This window comes from Amblyomma americanum, chromosome 3 (genome assembly GCF_052857255.1).
Source record: "Amblyomma americanum isolate KBUSLIRL-KWMA chromosome 3, ASM5285725v1, whole genome shotgun sequence".
Classification (NCBI taxonomy): Eukaryota; Metazoa; Arthropoda; class Arachnida; order Ixodida; family Ixodidae; genus Amblyomma; species Amblyomma americanum.
The window spans coordinates 2,360,894-2,376,921 of record NC_135499.1 but is presented as its reverse complement, the minus strand read 5'-3'; the positions used below and the strand labels follow the sequence as shown (position 1 = coordinate 2,376,921).

Genomic DNA, 16,028 nt, shown 5'->3' with positions numbered 1-16,028 from the left:
ATGGTGTTCCGGTGGTTTTCCCGGCCCCAAAAAAAGCTCGCTGAGTTATGCCCCAGGATCACTGAGGAAGGAGCCCCACGAAGCTCATGCACAAAGAAACATGCTGAACAGTTGTGAGGTGCACAAAAGATCCTCGGAGGATTTGTGAATGCGGTGCGTCGACAGTGGTGCATCAGACAGCGGAGTGCTGCGCGTGCCAGCTCAGCGTTGCGCGTGTGCCGAGCGTGGCGAGCACGAGGAGTGGTGAGCTGACCTGTCAGAAAACCGAGGTGTAAAGGAAGACGGCGCAGCGGAGATCGGGTCATTCAAGCGTGGAGGTAGGTGACAGCCGTCGAACGTTCGGTCCGTGCTGCCGTGACCTCCCTTGGATCACCGAAGCAAGCCTACTGCGTTCCTTGCAAGCGTGGAGGTGGCAGCCGATGGACTGAGGGTCCATGCTACCGAAAGGCACTCTTGGATAGCCTGCGAGACCTGGCTACGGTTTTCCTGCCACTACCAAGTTCGTCACGCTGTTGACTGGAGACCATCGGCGTCTTCCTGCAGTTTTCTGCGCTCCTAATGCCCCCTGGCTTTCTATCCCATCAACCAGCGTTTCCGTCCTGTCTACAAGGCATCCCTGCTTCACCTGGGACACTCAGTACCTGGTGAACACTTTCCTTTATCCTGTAGTGTTGTAGGCGTGCTGATGGTGTGTTTTTCTTGTTTTCGTTTCTATTTCTTATGGACCCTTTTCCTTTAAATTATAAATACGGCTTCGTTTTGTTTTGTTTGATCTCTTTGTTCTCTTGTTCGAATATGCACGCCATAGCGTTCCCTTCGGAAAGTCGGGGACATGCTACCAATTTGCGACAACAGTGTGTGAAATGTACCATGGACGTGGTCTACCAAATCCCGCTCAAGTGTGGGCACGTGTATGTTGGCCAAACTGGACACTGCGTCAATGAACGTACAGGGGAGCACGCTCTTTCTATACAAAAAAGAGAAGGGGTGAACTTGCCCGCTCATTGCATTTCGTGCCATGGTTGAAAGCCGCTGCTCAAAAACATCAAGATTCTGGGCAAGAGTAAAAACAAAATAGCCCACAAACTTTTAGAAGCATTCCACATCAAAGAAAAAGGCGATAATTGTGTTAGCGATACTTCGGTCACCTTACATGATAGAAAAAAGAATTTTTTCCATGGCTTTTGCTGACCTATGCAGGCTTTATTTGTCATCCCCTTATTTTTTCTTCCCACTTCCCCTTTTTGCATGTGTGAACACTGCATATATATGCAGTTGTGAAAGCAATAAATTCAGTTGATAGTCTGAGCTCTATCTGTCATCTGATCTTTCCTGTGTACGTCTTTCGTGTGCGCAATGCCATCCCAAGAATGCTATGCACCAACTCGCCCCACAAGAAGTTCTTCTACATTAATTGGAGATTCGTAGACTAAACATCTCTTCAACCACTTCGACACTTCGAGTCTGTGCTCCCCGGCCTTCATTACCCAGCCTGGTGCCAAGATCAACAACCTGGAGAGCCTACTGGACTTTGTGCCTCCAAGTGTGAGCAGTGTGATACTGCATATCTGAACGAATGACCTCAACAGTGACGACATGCAGACCACGATTGAAACGTACGCAGGAGCCTTCAACGTCATCCGCACAGAGCGACCCAAAATTCAAGTAACTTATGCAACGCTGGTACTACCCCGTGCCTCAAACCCCTGGCGACGATCTAGTAACTGATGATGAGTTAATAAATTCAATCGCTGGGCTGAGAGGTTCAATTTCTGGCTTGTTGAACTTTGTCGATGAGAACCCAATGTGTTCTTCCTCAACCATTCGCTGGGGATCTTTCCCCCATTTAGTGTCCTCGCAGCAGATGGAGTATCCAAGTTTTGGTGGAGTTTCAATCTTGCCATCTTGCCATGGCACATTGATAACCTCCTCCTCGACTGCCAGCGACATCTCCTGACAAAGTGGCAAGACCACCTGCCGACAACAGAGGAGTACACCTGGTCCCCCGTGCAGTACCACACCCGAGTAGCTTGTAGCTACTCTGAGGTTCTCAAGAACCACTAGGAAAAAGACAGACAAGCCGGAGACCCAGAGTTCCCGACCATCAAGGAGACACATCGACAGGTTGAGGAGGGTCAAACAGCGGTCCTACAAGAGTGCCGTCCCAAAAAGCCCCAAGAACACCCAGGGCTGTTGTCCGAGAGGGCTAGTGCAAGATCAGCCGTGACCCAACGCAGAGCTCTACTGCCGACACCAATGCGGCCACCACCTCTTCGAAGTGTGGACAGTAAAGTGGTCCCCACCACCCCGAAGTCGCCCAGGGACGCCACATGAGACAGCACCGCCGAGAGACCCACTTCAACAACCGGCTTATCCGCTGGAACCCACCGGCAGCAACCTCCATCTAAGGCCTACCATCTGTATACCACCAGCACCCCCGGCAGAACACTGAAATCCGCACGGAGCGAACAGCGCCAGCACAACAGCAAGCCCCAGCAGAGCCTCAGGCCCTTCTAGTGGAGCGCAACATCAGCTGCCTTCCACAGTGGAGGGTCATGTTGATACCAGCTCCAGTCGGAAACAAGAGCTTCCCAGCACCCCTCTGTCCACAAGCGCTGCGGTTCAGCACAATGGGTTCATCCACAATGACATTCAGGCCACATGAGTACGTGAGTACGCCGACTCTCTCTCTCTCACCCTGCCGACAGGCTTCTTCAAATAACTCCAAATTTTTAAAATTAAGAAAAATCATGTATAAACAAATAAGGCATGGACTCCATTTTCATAGCCTAAAGGCCTATCTTCAATCAAAAATCGCACCAAAAGATTTACAAGTGTCAATGACGCCATCAATGGGTGACCTGTGTGACGAGGAGAAGGATAATTGGAATCATATACTACAATCTGTCTCTTTCAATTTGCTTGGAGTTACTACTGCCCACTCCGAGAAGGCGTTGGTGGCTCTGAGAACGGAGGAGAGTCGTGCTCGTCAACAAATCCCTCTTACCGCGCCTGAGGCCACCGAGCTTATGCTCTTTGAGGAAAAGAGAGCGACTGAGGTACGCGAGAACAAATGCAAAAAATTCATTCGAGATGGGGTTCCACACCTTGCCTGGTCAAATCCAATAACATGCGAAAAACAATCAGGAACGAAGGCAGCTATGAATAATAACCCTACTCATACAGTAAGCTCCAACAACAAATTCAATAGAACTGCACAAACATCAACAGTTCTAGAAACACATGTAGAATGACCCGGAACGGAAGCAGCTACTAATAATAATCCTGTGGTTACAAGCTTCGACTTTGGTTTCCAGCAAAACATTACTAATCTACCAACCAGAGCCCTAATGATGGAGGAAAGATCCGTTCTCTCTCGAGGCCTTACTTTTTGCCCTACCACCGGTAAATACAACGAATTTTCGGTGTTAAAAGATTTGGACAACTTTACACGAATGCCACGACTCAGGGAAGTCATCTCTGATTGGGCACAAGTTAATGCGGATAGCAGAGAAGTCTGCGTTCCTAACCACCGCTGGACTCCCAGTATAGAAAGAGATAAACACTTGGACATGTATATTAACGCCGTCCAGTAGGACATAATTTAAACCTACAAAAACCACATTCCAGGGAGGCAGAACTTGTCTAAAAAAGAACGAGATGCATTGGAGGCTGTCAGTGGCCTTGGCTGCACACTCTTCCTTGCAAAAAAAAAAGGAGGGGTGCTTAGGTGCAGGCTTTCGTTCACAATTTTTTTTGCGAAAATACAGTATTTTCATGTCCTGTAGTGGAGAACATGTGCCCCCCAATACCGAAGCAAGAGCTGGAGAGGCACAAAGTGTGATCCCGAAATCCCAGTTCGTGCCTGTGCACAAATAACACCTGTGTAGCACCGTGCTCTAACATTTCCCTCAAAGATGCCATTCATGGTCCGCCAGTTTGGGATATTTCTGAGGCAGAAAAATGTATGCACAAGAAAGCAGGGGCACCACAGAACCTTCTAGTTGATGAGCCTTTGTGCTCTGTTCTAGTGGGACTAACCTGCTGAAGCTTGTTGAAGCGGTGGATCTCATCAATGAACAGCACTGTCTTCTTCCTGAACATCCTCTGGTCATTCCTGGCCCTGTCCAAGGCATCCTTGACGTCCTTCACACCAGCCGTGGTGGCAGAGAGCGTTGCAAACCTGGCCTCTGACGACTTCCTGCACTGGTTCGCAATAATGTGGGCCAGTGTGGTCTGCAAGGTGGGATGCAGCACATGAGTCAACAGCCAGCAACAGCAAGTGGCAGAAAGACAATGACCTTTCCAAGTTAGCGAACAACTTCAGCTAGACACTCCTGTCAAAAGCACAGAGAAGAGAGCACCAACCCTATGCAATCAAGAACCCCCCTCCAATCAAGAACCTCCTGCCCTATCGCAGTGCTGGCTTCAGTTAAACTTTGACGTAACCAACTTTTCCTAACCTTGCGCCATACATTCCCAGCTTCAATACAACAAAGTAAATTTTCTCCCACTTTCAGCATAACAAAATTTCATTGCTGGCTGAGTAGCTGAGCAGAGTGCGTCCCGAGTTGCACACCACAGAGAGGCCAATGGAATGGCACTGGTCATAAGGCGGGCGAGAGCATCAGTGCAGCCAGCCCATAGCTCTCGCTCTCTTGCCCAAAATCAATAGTATTCTCAGCAAAGGGACTGGAAGGGCCATCAGTGCTCTCGGCTGTGAAGCAATCTCATAGCTTCAAAAGCACACAAAACAGACCTCGTATAGCACCTTCTGGGATTCATATACAGTAAAACCTCAATCATATGTCCTGTTGGGTTTAATGGCACATAGGCAGCTAAGGCCATCATGCGCCAAGCACAAGGTACATGAAAAATTTTCTCCAGAATATTATAACGATATGAAAAGTGATCGGTGGTGTAGAGGGCCTAAAATGTTATTTTTACTGCCTAGTGATGATGAAGGAAAGACATTTTAGTAGTGGCCCCAAGTAAAAGCTTTGAAGAGCGTCGGGTAACCTAACTGACCATCCATGGTTGGGCAAGGCCCTCGAGGCTCCCAACAAACCAAATAAAGACCTCAGCCTTCTTCTCAGGAGTGAGAAAGATGCTGAGATGTATTGTAAAATCAAGTGATGCACTGGGTAAGAGCTCACAATTTCTGAAGAAAACCTGCTTCACTTAGAAAGCTAAAAACAAGAGACATGTCAACAATTACATTATCACTTAAGAGCAGCGCTGGGTGAAAAGGAATGCATTCATTATAAAATTGACTGACATACTTCTTTCTTGGTTTTTCTAGTTTTGAGCATGCGAATAAAATATGGTTTAGTGTGAGCTCATCTCCACATCTTTCACGAACAAATTTGTCTTGTTTCGTCAGTAAGTAGTTGTGTCAGGTGTTTATGTCCGATGTCAAGGCGACATGAAATTTCTTCAATGAAACGTTCCTGGTGTCTTCATGACTTCCATTTCCCCAAGGTAGGCTTTATAAAGTGTAGTTTGTTTTTCAGTTCATTATCCCACTCTTTCTGCCCTTTGTTCTTCAATTTGTTATGTATCAACTTCATGCAGTCTTTATAAGGTATGTTCACATTTTTGATTTCACTACTCCGAGCTGGTACAGCAGCTGAGTAACCTCTTTCGTTACCCAGCATGTCAAAGTGGCCCGGGACCCAGCAGAACCTTATCATATGTCTGCGTGTTTTATTTATTTATTTATTATTGTTTAGTTTATGGGGGTTTAATGTCACAAAGCGACTCAGGCTATGAGGGACGCTAGTGAAGGGCTCCGGAAATTTTGACTACCTGGGGTTCATTAACGTGCACTGACATCGCACAATAAATGGGTCTCTAGGATTTTGCCTCCATCGAAATTCGGTCGCTACGGCCGGAATCAAACCCATGTCTTTCGGGTCAGCAGCTGAGCACCATAACCACTGAGCCACCACGGTGGCATTTATTTATTTATGATTACTGCAATCCCACAAGGTATTTTAGCACGGTGAATAGAAGAATACAAGAAAGGAAAATTACAAATACAAGTGAGAAAAGTTCAGGCAAAAACCTCAGACATAAAAGCAACAATAATGAACAACTGCTCATCGGCAGTAAACAGAAAATAATACGTTGTGCAACTATTGCAACGAGTCAATAACAAAGATATTAAACCAGATGAGCAAATACAATGAAATGCAACAACAAAGCAGAAATTAGGGAAAACTTAGACTTTTAGTAAATGGCGCCATAGATTGCTGTAAAATTTCACCGTTGGTAAGCCGATTCCAATCCGTTACATTTCTTGGGAAAAAAGAACATTTGAACCAATTGCTACGAGGGCTAAAAGGGGTAATTGTGAGATATTCGTGTCACTTCCTAGTGTTGTAACCTGAAGAGAAATATATGATTTCACCAAGGTTAATCTTGAAATGACCGTTTACAAGTTGGTACAAAAATTTGAGATGAGAGATGCAATTTATTTTTGGTTAATGGTACAAACCAGCCTTATGCAACAGGTTAGTCACTGACGTACATCCATGACTATTGTAATCAAAACGGACTGCTCTTTTTGTATTTTATCAGTTTTATCAATGTTTGTTTTCATTAACGGATCCCAACTTACGACCACATTATCTATATTGGGAGGACAATTAATCTGTAGGCCAGAAGCTGAACTTCGGGGGTGGAGAGCTTTAATGTATGCTTCAGAAAGAAAAGTTTATGGTTTGCATTGCTTGAAACCTGATTAATGTGCCTGGCCATGTCAAGAGTGTTAGTGATCCATAGACCTAGATATTTGTAGTGCCCATCCTCGGACAGAATGTTACTGGAGGAAGAATAATAAAATATGAGCAGTTTTTTTTTTTTGCATGTTATCTTCATGAAGACTGTTTTTGAAAGTTGATTAGCATTTGCCAGCCGGTAAGCACATCATGCGGTAAGTGTTTGAAAAGCATCGTTTAGTATGAGCTGGTCTGTCTTACTTTCAATTTCTAAATATAGCACACAGTCCTCCACATGTAGTTTAAGGTGAACTGGAATGTTTTTACTATGTCGTTCATATGAACAAGAGTGGCCCAAGCACCGAACCCTGAGGAACACCAGAGTCAACCGAAACAATTTCAGAGGAATGGCTACCAAATGATACATATTGTTGACGGTTATTCAAGTATGATTAAATCCAGGTAACGATTCTGTTATTTTTTACTGTGTTATGAATTTCACAAAGGAGCTTTTTATGAGAGACCTTGTCAAAGGCTTTTGCGAAATCCATGAAAATGGCATCTGTTTGGTTTCCATTATTGATAGAGTTGGCAAAGTCGTGTACAGTCAGGACTAATTGGGTGTATGTGAAATAAGCTCTTCTGAATCTGTGCTGAAAGTTGGTAAAAAATTGATTCTTCTCGAGGAAGTCAGAAATGTATCAGTAAAATAGGGCGAGTTACAAATACACAGTTTTTTTTTCTATTTTTATGAATGGGTCTCTGGCCGTCCTCCAGTCATTCGAAACCTGCCCATCATTTAAAGACCTGGAAAATGTTAAGTATGGGTACTTAGCTACCCATTCCGCATACCTGTGTAAGAATGTGTTGGGTATGTCGTAAGGCCCAGGGGACTTTTTTACATTCAGCGCCAGCAGCATTTTCAGTATGCCTTGCTCACTAATGACAAGGTCTGGCATTAGAGGTTAGCATGTTTCAAAAGCAGGTGAAGTGTCATTATCTTTAGTAAACACAGATCTAAAGCAATCGTTAAATGCGGTTGCGATCTCGTTTTCATAATGGGTTATAGTACTATTGATTTCAAATTCAAGAGAGTCCCAGGATGCAGGAGTACGTATGCATAGAACGTATGCACAGGTAAGCATTGCTCTTCTGTCTACAAGGGATGGTTCATCTGTTTCTAAATACAGACTGTATATGCAGACTGATACAAAATGCATCCACAGCCAAAAGTGGACCGTACTACGGAGCGGTAGATCTGTAAAAGGCATAACTTATCGGACCCCCAGTGCTTCCGCCAGAGTACTTTAAGTATATTTAGGGATCAGGAAGCTTTTTGAGGGTGTTTATATGAGGCAAGAATGTGAGCTTTCTGTCAAAAGTTATGCCTGTAAATTTATTTTCTTGATTTATTTGCAGTACAATTTTATTCAAGCGCAGGGTGGGACCAATCTGCAAGCCTCTTTTGAGCAAGAAAACAGACAGAAACTGTCCGTTTCTGTGGAGACGGCTCAAAATCCATTTTGGTCTGCCCAAGTCGCTAGTTTGTCTACATCTGTCTCTCGCATGTTGATAAGCTGGAAGATCTGCATGCAATTCGGAGATCATCAACATATACGGAATACATGATGGTCTTTGGAATTATCTTCAACATAGAATTTATTTTTACAATAAAGAGCGTGGTAATTAGAATACACCACAGTGGTGCCCCATTTTCTTGGATGAATTTTTCCAAAAGTGCGCAACCTAGGCACACATGAAATGAGCGGACAGAAAGAAAGCCTTTCAAACAGTCCAGCATCCTGCCATGGACACCAAGATCTGCTACGTCATGAAGAATCCCAAACCTCCAGGTGGTATCATAAGCTTTTTCCAAGTCAAAAAATACTGCCAGACAGCACTGTTTGTGTATGATTGCTTCATGGATAGTGTTTTCAAGGCAAACAAGATAGTCATTTGTGCAACATGCTTTTTTTATATCCACATTGGTGGATATCAAGAAGTTTGCATAATTCAAGGATGAACATTACCCTAACAATTAGTACACTTTTACAAGTTTTGGCAAGACAACTCGTAAGTGCTATTGGCCTGCAACTACCAGCCGAAGTTGGCGGTTTTTCATATTTCAGGAATGGCACAATCACGGCCTTTTTCCTCGCCTCTGGCATTTTTACAGACTTCGGCAGTGGCGGTGTACAGACAGTCCGTGATATAGTTCATCTATTTTTACAGGAGTGCTGCCAGAGCTTTGGAAAGGACGTATCATCGGCTCCATCGCAGCACCAACCGTCCAGAATAACCGTCTTTCAAGTCCTGGCCGGATTTTCCTCAGCTGCCATCTGTTTTCACCAGCTTGAGCCTCACTGCCAGCTTACCGGCTTCATCAGGGGGCGTCGTTCCCGTGCACTGCAGTCACTTTGGCAGAGGCAGCGTACAGACGGTCAGTCCATGATCAAATTCATCTACATTTACAGGCTGGTGGGCACTGATACTTCTTACTGTTAAGGATACCAAGTGTTATACGTCCTTGCTGCTGCTGCCGCTGAAATGGTACTGTAGTGCATGTGTCACCTTTTTCCGTTGCATGCAGTACTTTAGCTGTTGTGGTAGTCTCGAGCAATGCTGGAGAATATTATCTGTATTGCTTGTAAAGAGAACCTCGAGGATGGTGCCGAGTTTATCAATTGTGCCGAATGCAGCTGCAGTTACCACTTTGGAAACTGTTCTGGAGGTTATGAAAAAAGTACGAAAGGGAAAGCCTCTAAGACCACATGGAAGTGTCCGACTTGCTTACTTGCTAGAACCAGAGAGGGAAAGTCGAATGAAAAGCCGAAAACTAAGCAAGCCTGTGAGCCCACTGCTGAGCTATTACAAATAAACACTACGTTAACTGTTCTGAAAGAGAAAGATGAAAGAGAAAGTTGACGCTCTAAGTAGCTTGAAAGAAGTAATAGAGAGTCGTGAACAGTCAGTGCAGATGATGGCTACCAAATATGACTAGTTTCTAGAAACGCAGAAACGTCACGATACAGAGATACAAAATCTGCACAAACGGCTTGAAGTTGTAGAATCGGCAGGATCTGAAGCTGAGGTGGGTCGCTTGAAAAGGCAAATGCCTTTCCCTTTGTGGTTTGCCTTTATGGATGGTGCACAAGCGGTTTGTTGGTGAACGAAGGAGGCGTTGGTGCAATAAACCGGCTGTTTAGTCTACCCTTGTCCCATGTAGTTCTTCTCTCTTGTCCTGTGCTTTTTGTTCAGTTATTCATTGTTCTTACAATGTCATACCAACTAGCCCCTCACCTGCACTCTTCAACGCATTTCTTATCCGTCTTTCCACCAAAACCAAATGATGGTCCTCATGAAGATGCCTCAGTGTATATAACCTGCAGACATAGTAATTCAATGTTTTTGTTAGCATGCACTGACTCTAAAATAATTAGCATTATTCACTCTTTACGGAGTAATAGTAGCCCAGATATCGATGGCATAGCTTCAGTCCCAATAAAGAAAGTAGCAGCTGCCATTGCGATACCGCTAGCACATTTAATAAATCTAATGTTCAAACAGGTACATTTCCACATCAGTTTAAAATAGCTGATGTCACTGCCATTCATAAAGGGGGTGACATTAATGATTTAAATAATTATCGGCCCATCTCCATACTTTCAGTTTTTGCCAAGATTGCAGAACTTGCAATTAACATATGTCTTTCACAGTATCTAGACAACAAACCATGTTATCTCCAGCAACAGTACGGATTTCAAAAGAACAAAACAACTGAGGCCGCTTAACTGGAAATTAAAGAAAAGCTAATTGAAAACACAGAAAATAAACTGATAACAGTTGGCATATTTCTTGATATGAGGAAAGCGTTTGATTCGGTAGTGTTATGGTATACGCGGCGCGTGCGGCTCTGCAGAAGTCGTGCCCGCATAACATGGAAGCCAGTCTGCAAGAGCAGGTTGACCGTTTGGACAAGGCGGACTACCCTCTAGAATCGGTTAATGCGGTGGTCGAAGCTTTACTACGGGAGCTTGGTGGTGCCAAAGTGAAGGCAGGTGAAGAAAGGCTTAAGCGGCGGGTCGCAATCCCGTACGTCCACAGTCTATCCCACCGCCTCAAAAAAGTTGCCCAGAAGTGTGGTGTTGGTGTTCTGTTGACAGCCCCTGAAAAGCTGGTAAGATTATGTTCAGCAGTCACAGAAACGAAGAAGCCGTGTTGCAGCAAAAAGCACCAATTGAAGTTTGTAACCTGCCGAACGGGAGTGGTGTACCCCATTCCACTTGCCTGTGGCAAGGTATATATAGGCCAGACCGGAAGGTGTGTCAACGACAGGATTAGAGAGCATGTTTCATCACAGGCCGGTGGAGCTGAATTGGTGAAGCATTGCAGAAGTTGTAAAGGCTGTATCCCAGTATATGACGCTACGTCTGTGATGCATGTGGGAGCCGACAAAAAAGAAAGGGAAATTATCGAAGCCTTTCGTATTCAAGAAGCGGGCGACATGTGTGTAAGCACTCCCTCCCTGGCGTTGGCAGAAAAAGAGATTGTTTATCTGCGCAACCGTATGCCTTGCAGGAGAGGGGAGGGCGTAGTTAGACCTGATGCGGATGACGAGGTACCTGCGTGTGCTCAGTGATACATATTTATGTCGTACAAGTGTCCAGTAAAGACAGTTGAAGTCTAGCGGGTGTCCTGTGTGTGTGTAGCTTGGTGTCGTGTCTGTTTCTTACCGCTAAGAATATGATTACTTCAAGAAACTTCTCTCGGTTTAAAACCTCCGATAAAGCGCGATCTACATCTCCAAGAAAAATGTGGCACAAGATTGGAGTACATGACCCAATGCAAATGTCCTTTTCGCTTTTGCAGAACACAAATAATGGAACACAAGGATCTCCAAAAACAAGTGTTCCCTTCTTTTGCATGATTTTCAAAGGAAGGAATGGTAAAATTCTAAGAGCAACCTGAAATTATCAACCACTATTCCAGCGGCATTCTGAAAATCCATTTTGTGAATGCAGGAAACCAATGATTTGAACAATTCCTAATGCGGGACGGAATAAAAGAGGTCAGTAACATCCACAGAAAAAATCCAGCTCTGAAAAAATTCATCCATCGAGTTCTTCACCACAAACGGCTCATGCACATCAGGTAGATTTTTAAAAGGAAACGGCGCACCAGAATCTGCCAAGATCCTTTCTCGTTAATAATACGGGATGCTTTCTTTATGGGTTTTGGCTGTAAAGAACTCTGAGAGACTATTTTCCTCACTGCCACTGGTAACATTAAGAGACAGGAAGAGAGCAGAGTGAGTCAGGGATTCAAGCATGAGTTAATGTCATCATAGTCGAAATCAAGAGGAAGAAATGGGCGTGGGCAGGGCATGTAATGCGAAGGCAAGATATCCGATGGCCTGAAGGGCCCCTCAATAAAGATGCGACATGTCTTGGATGTTAAAAGACGCCGCTTCACAAATATCTTCCAGCAAGAATTCTTCTAATGCGTTTTGTGGAAACCAAGTTATTGTAGACAAAACTTGAATTTCCGAGTGCTCGCACCTTTCCCTGTTCTCTCGTCTGTTTTCGCACACCAGAACAGAGGCGCACTCCTGCGCCAGTCCTACCCACTAGGTTCCTCCCCTACCTCCGCCGGCTGCTGGTGCGCGTGGAGTGGCCACGGCTATGGTAACTGCATGACATCTGAAAGAGTTTGATGCGGCGAGCCAATGACAACCCCTGCAGCTGACATCACTACCACGAGATGACGTCGCATGCCAGGTTTCGCACGAAAGCCTGGCTCAGCGTGTCACCGCGAGGTGCGAAAGCGGGAATTTAAAAAAATGCATTGTAAATCTCCCGCTTGCTTTAGAGGTCTCATGCCTGCCATTAAAGCTCGGTGGCCTGTATCCTATATAATTCAAGCTTTCCAAAGCCAAGCTCGAATAGCCTTTTCTGTGGCCCTTTAAGGGTGACGGAGTGGATTCCAAGAGAAGGCAAGAGTAGCAGGGGGCGGCTGAAAGTTCTGTGGGCGGACGGGATTAAGAAATTCGTGGGTGGGCACAGCTGGCACCGGATCGGGTTAATTGGAGAGGCATGGGCAAGGCCCTTGTCCTGCAGTGGGCGCAGTCAGGCTGATGATGATGTTTGCCACATTTCAAAAGCCTCATTACACTGAGGTGCCAATTATGGCAAAACCTAACTGGCAGTTGCCAGGTGATGAAACAGGACAGGCGGTTGGTGCTCAGCGATGCAGAGCAGCACGAGGATAGAGCAGAGGAAGACACCAAGACAAACCCTCAACTTGAATTTTAATGCGGAAAATCGCCCAGCTTTGGGGGGCATGTTGTTTTCTGCGGGTGTACTACATGCAGTGGTTCGGCGATTTCCCGAATTAAAGTTGTGGTGGCACGCAGGCAGCAGTACCTTGCCACAGCCAGGTGGTCCCCAGAGGATCATGGAGGGCAGCCGGTTGGTGGCAATCAGCTGCCGCAAGAGGCTCCGGTCGCCCAGCACGCTGCTCTGGCCCACAAACTCCTCCAAGCAGGAGGGCCGCATCCTCTCTGCCAGGGGCTGGAACTCCTTCTTGGGGCTCTGCTGGGACAGCACAGACGAAAAGAGAGAACATGCAACCACAGCATAAAACGATGATGACTTCAAACAGCCAGAGGGTCCAGTTGGTAATCATTTCCCCACGGAATGACCCATTTCCAGTGCAGAGAGAAATCAGGTTCTCACTTGCCACCATCACAGGCAATGCGGATGGCCTGCCCACAAGACCGCCATTGCGCAACAAGTGTGCTCTCGCCAGGGCATGATCCTGGCAGCACTTCTTTCATTGGACAATGAATGGCCTTCTGCTAGCTTTACTGCCCACACTGATGCCTTTCGATACCCGTTCTGCAGTCCTTGCGACGCACCTCCATACAACATGCCCCAACCAAATCCATCCACAACATTTTCAACTCGTGCTGCCGTGGCATCCCGCTGCCATTTACTCGGCGCTAGTTCCTTTAGGTCCCAACAGCAAAGGCAGAACAAATGTGATGGCCATTTAAACATAAATCCAGCTTGATGTTTTCACATGGCAATTCAAACAGTGAAATTTGAAACCACCAGCCTAAAATCACAAAAACTATAGCACATGAAGAGAACCTTCACATTCTAATAGCAAAACAAACACTGGCATTTGAAAACAACTTGGCATAAAAACACAAGTGTACAAAAAACAAACGAAAGCAAGGATCAGCAGATAGTTGAGTAGGCAGATCAGATTAAGGTTTGCAGGGATACGGTGGCTGCAGCTGGCAAAGGACAGGATTAATTGTAGAGACATGGGAGAGGCCTCTGCCCTGCAGCAGGCGTGGTCTGGTGGATGGTGATGATGAATTTTATACACAAATATAGTCATTGTTAGGTTGATAACCGAAGCAGCATGAGAGAAGAAATTCAATCATATACTATTCAGCAGCTGTAGGAGAATACGATTCATGTATACTAATGCCTGGTGAATCACTGAGAGAAGCATGCAACCATAATTAGCCGTCTACGCTCGTGTAAGTGAAATAGTGTGGTGAAATAAATGCCTCACTGAAATCAATCAAGGACACCAGTATCAATGTGTCCTTTTCAGGTCTGTGTCATTGATTCACTTCAGGTTATCACTGAAATTTCTCTCCCTTTACCTGTGAAGGACCCTTCTTGAACTCTGCAGCCATAACCACACCACCATGAACACAAGCATAGTCAAAGCTTTCGTTTCTCAAGCCCTCTGACAGGACTGCAGAAACTTTTCAGCTCCTGTTTCACTTCATCCTCAGATTCAGCCCTCACATCAACAATTGTCGGTCAATGAGCTCCATCCCAAACAAGCACTGCAGGCAAATAGCCGAAAATCGACCCAATGGAGACTGTGTCCTAGCTTGAGCAGTAAAGAGTGGATCATGTGCAAAAAGCACGACGAAAGCATCACTATGTCATGCCAACGCTTGTCAGGCACGAAAGGCCACACGTAAGTCAAGCGGACACTTCAAACTGCTGGAAGCAAGTTGCTATTTCAAATGAGGTCCTTAAGTAAATTAAGCGTCTGTTTACCGAAGCACAGACTTATATTTAAATCCCCTTTGCATGCAGACAAGGCAGGTGGTGCGAGTCGAGCCTCATTCACTGGCCACACTTTGTGCCAGGAATGCTTCGAACAGTTGCACCTTTTACGCGAAACAAAGGAAGCCTGAGTCGCTGTTTTACGCGGTTATTTTATGAGCCAGCATTAAAACTAATGTCGCCGAACTGCGCCGCACATTCCAGCTAGCAAACAGGCGCACAAAAGGTGTGCGCGCGCGCTCCACGCGCACGACGAGCGCTCTGCTGCATTTTGCAGTGGACGCCAAAGCAGGCTGCCTGCCCCCGTGAACGCATGCAGCGCACTACGTCAAAGCACACCTTCGTGTCGCTGCTGCTTGACGACATGGTCGAAAATATGGGGAAGTTTTGTGCGGCGTCTTCGCGCCTCGGCCGCTTGAGCTGAAGATGCCCTTCCGAAGACATCACCCGAAAGCACACACACACACGCACGAGGGAATCCAAAGTCCATCAACTGTCAACGTGCTAAAGCACACGCTACCACTGAGCACCACGGATGCAGTGCAGGCGGCAGACACTTTTCGAAGTGCGTGTACTGAACACCACGTGACTTTTTTTTTTACTTTTATTTTTTTTTAGAATGTATGAATGGATGGATAATTGGATGGATGGTAGGAGCGTCCCCTTTGAAACGAGTAATGGCAGATGCCACTGCTACAGCTGTTTTGCTCAGCTCAGATTTTTTTTTTTCTGTTTAACTGTGTTGTAATTTACAGTTCACCATTTTCTTTAAATACGTCTTCCTAAACAGGACTTAATTGTCGGGCTAGTTGGTTGATCATAATGCAAAAAAGACGAACTGCGCAAAAAGAACACGGACGAAAGGGAGGCAGACACACACTAACGCAGACTTACAACTTTACTAAAGGAAGGAATACAAGGCAAATATATATAGCGATCCCCCAACGCACTTCAAATCTGATCAATATGGCACGTGACAATCTGCCCAGGCGATAAACAGACCACACAAGAACCAACCGCTTACAAGGTAATCTTATACCGGGCCGGCCCTTTCTATGAAAACATAAAGCAAAGGAACGCTTAGCGACAGTGCACACTTGAGAATTACGCGTTCTGCAAAGTAAGGAAATTCATAACAAAAACCACACCACTGTAGCCATCTGATACCACTGAAGCTCGAACCGTTTACAAGCGCAGGTGCTGACAC

General features: G+C 45.6%; 1 protein-coding gene across 4 annotated transcripts in view; it reads right to left on the bottom strand.

Moving 5' to 3' along the window:
* Positions 1-15,421, bottom strand: part of LOC144124413 (ATPase WRNIP1-like) — an 85,113-nt gene extending 69,692 nt beyond the window's left edge. The window contains exons 1-3 of one of the 4 annotated variants that reach the window (XM_077657041.1): positions 15,161-15,421; positions 13,145-13,312; positions 4,042-4,236 (exon numbers count right to left, since the gene is read on the bottom strand). In XM_077657041.1, the coding sequence (XP_077513167.1) occupies positions 4,042-4,236; positions 13,145-13,312; positions 15,161-15,265 (468 nt within the window). In that variant the 5' untranslated portion in view covers positions 15,266-15,421. Of the gene's footprint in view, positions 1-4,041; positions 4,237-13,144; positions 13,316-15,160 lie in introns of all 4 variants that reach the window. The other 3 variants (XM_077657042.1, XM_077657043.1, XM_077657044.1) reach the window with 3 other exon arrangements.
* Between the last annotated feature and the right edge of the window lie 607 nt (positions 15,422-16,028).